Genomic DNA, 2264 nt, shown 5'->3' on the forward strand with positions numbered 1-2264 from the left:
CACCCAGGGAAACTCAAGAACTTGGGAAGAAAAACTGGGAAGAGTTATCATCATAGTCTAACAGGGTAGACAGGTATTCTTATTTAGGTTTGTTTGTTTGTTTGTTTTTGGTCTTTTTGAGACAGGGTCTCCCTGTAGCCCCTGGAACTCACTATGTAGATCAGGCTCCCTTTGAACTCACAGAACCCCCCCTGCCTCTGACTCCCAAGTGCTGAGATTAAAAGCATGCACCACCACGCCCAGCTTATTATTTTTTTTAACATTTATTTGTTTGTTTGTTTGTTTGTGTGTGTGTGTGTATTGGGGGGCAGTGTGTGTGGAGGTTAGAGGACAACTTGTGAGAGTTGGTTCCCTCCTCAACCATGTGGACCCTGGAGATCCAACTCAGGTTGTCAAGCTTGGTGGCAAGTGGCTTAACCTGTTGAGCCACCTCATGAGTCTGCCTAATGTTCCTTATTTTAAAAACTGTATATGGTTTGAACAAATCCTAGAGTCATCTGGCCCTATTCCAAAGAAAAGGGTGTCTAGGCAGAGAAAAGACCCAGTGTGAAAGCATCTGTCGGGCAATGCTGTCGGGTCACAGAAAATGCGACAAATAGCATCCAGCTAAGAGCACACTGGCATCTAGTTAATGTCCTAGGAGACTGTGACAGGACATGCTTTCATGCTCAGTCCCAACATCCCGGGTATCTCCTTTCTGCCTGTAGGGAAAGCACACAGCAGGAACACAGGGCAAAGTCAGAGGCAGTAAGAGAAAAATGTGATCATACACACCATGAGAGCCAGGGACCAAAATGGACAGAGCTCACGGGGCCCTGAACTTAACTTTCCAGTAGGTCTTATGTCAGAGGGTTAGTAGCCTTGGCAGGCCCTGCCTCAGTTTCTCCCATGTGGAAGCCCAAGGGTGTGGCATTAAATACTGGGGCAGTGTCCAGCCTCCATGGGACCCTGAACTTAACTTTCCAGTAGGTCTTATGTCAGAGGGCTAGTAGCCTTGGCAGGCCCTGCCTCAGTTTCTCCCCTGTGGAAGCCCAAGGGTGTGGCATTAAATACTGGGGCAGTGTCCAGCCTCCAAGCCTCTCCAGCCTGCAGCGGCTCCTATGGGAAAAGAGAAGATGACTCCCTATGTGTCAGTGAGTAAAATGTCACACCTGTCAGAAAGCCCAGCCCTGAAGGTGGGGTGGGGAGGAGGGTGTCTGAGCAACATTGTGTACAAGGGGACAAGTTCAAGAGGCCAGACAGACAAAGGCATTTTTGCAGGGTGGTTGCTGTTCACTTCTGACCTCTGGGGCTGTCACAAGCAGGTGCTGTTTGCCTACTGTATTTCAGAGGCAGAGAAAGAAAGAATTCTGTGGAATTCAGGCTACAAGGTCCATTTAAAAGCGCTGGGGACAGGGTCAGCTTCAACCCCGGGCCATCCCTTCCTCTAGGAGACTTGCCCTGTCTCTACCCTGTGGAACATGGACAAGGAGTCAGCTACCTGGTGGCTTCTTGCTGGAGGCAGGGGGAGCACTTGATGGCGTACTGGGTCCTCCAGCGCTTGTGCCGCGCCTGGAACACCTGGCCAAAGCCACCGCTGGCTACTCGGCGCCAGTCTTCCTCGAAGTCCTCGCGGGTGAAGATGGTGAGGCTGCCCAAACTCTGCTCCATGGGACTGATGGCCATCATGTTGCCAGGCCACCCAGCCCTCCCTAGCTCTGCGTACTCCCACACTATGAATGAGCTGGGACTGCGAGGGGGTTGGCCCAGGAGCCTCTGCTTCCTGCTCGTCGGGTCTGGGAGGGTGGAGATGAGGAGGTGAGCCAGCCCTCCCTCCTTCCCTGCCTGTGCAGGCCCAGGCAGCTCAGCGCCTGAGGCTCCTGTAGGGGTGGAGGGAGCTGGTCTAGGAGGAAGGGATACCCCTCTGTAGCAGCCCATCCTTCCCCAGTCTCAGCCAGCTCAACCTGGGTGCGCTAGGGGGCTGCTCAGAGACTTGTAGCAGACTGGAAGCCAGAGTGCAGGTAGAAAGGCTGGCCTATGTCATCGCTTTCCAGCGTTGGGTGGAAGCCTGCTGGTTTATGCCTTCATGCTGCTCATTTACAGAGGACTCAGGAAGTGCTCAAGTGTGGAAGCCTGAGTCCTAGGTTCACCCGGGAAATTGGGGGTGGGGTGGGGGTGGAAGGAGGTGGGGGTACAGACTTTTCTGATCTGAATCTGCCTTATTGTTTCAATGCTCCCTTTGTTAGTGTTGTTTGTTAACCAGTCTTGGCTTGTTCAAGCTCATC

General features: G+C 52.7%; 1 protein-coding gene across 1 annotated transcript in view; it reads right to left on the reverse strand.

Annotated features, from left to right (window-relative positions):
* Ankk1 (ankyrin repeat and kinase domain containing 1) overlaps positions 1 to 1665 on the reverse strand; it is an 11001-nt gene extending 9336 nt beyond the window's left edge. The window contains exon 1 of the mRNA XM_008832753.1: positions 1481 to 1665. Coding sequence (XP_008830975.1) covers positions 1481 to 1665 — 185 coding nt within the window. The remainder of the gene's footprint in view (positions 1 to 1480) is intronic.
* Positions 1666 to 2264: the final 599 nt, after the last annotated feature.

Source organism: Nannospalax galili, unplaced genomic scaffold (assembly GCF_000622305.1).
Source record: "Nannospalax galili isolate Female #2095 unplaced genomic scaffold, S.galili_v1.0 scaffold335, whole genome shotgun sequence".
NCBI classification, from domain to species: Eukaryota; Metazoa; Chordata; class Mammalia; order Rodentia; family Spalacidae; genus Nannospalax; species Nannospalax galili.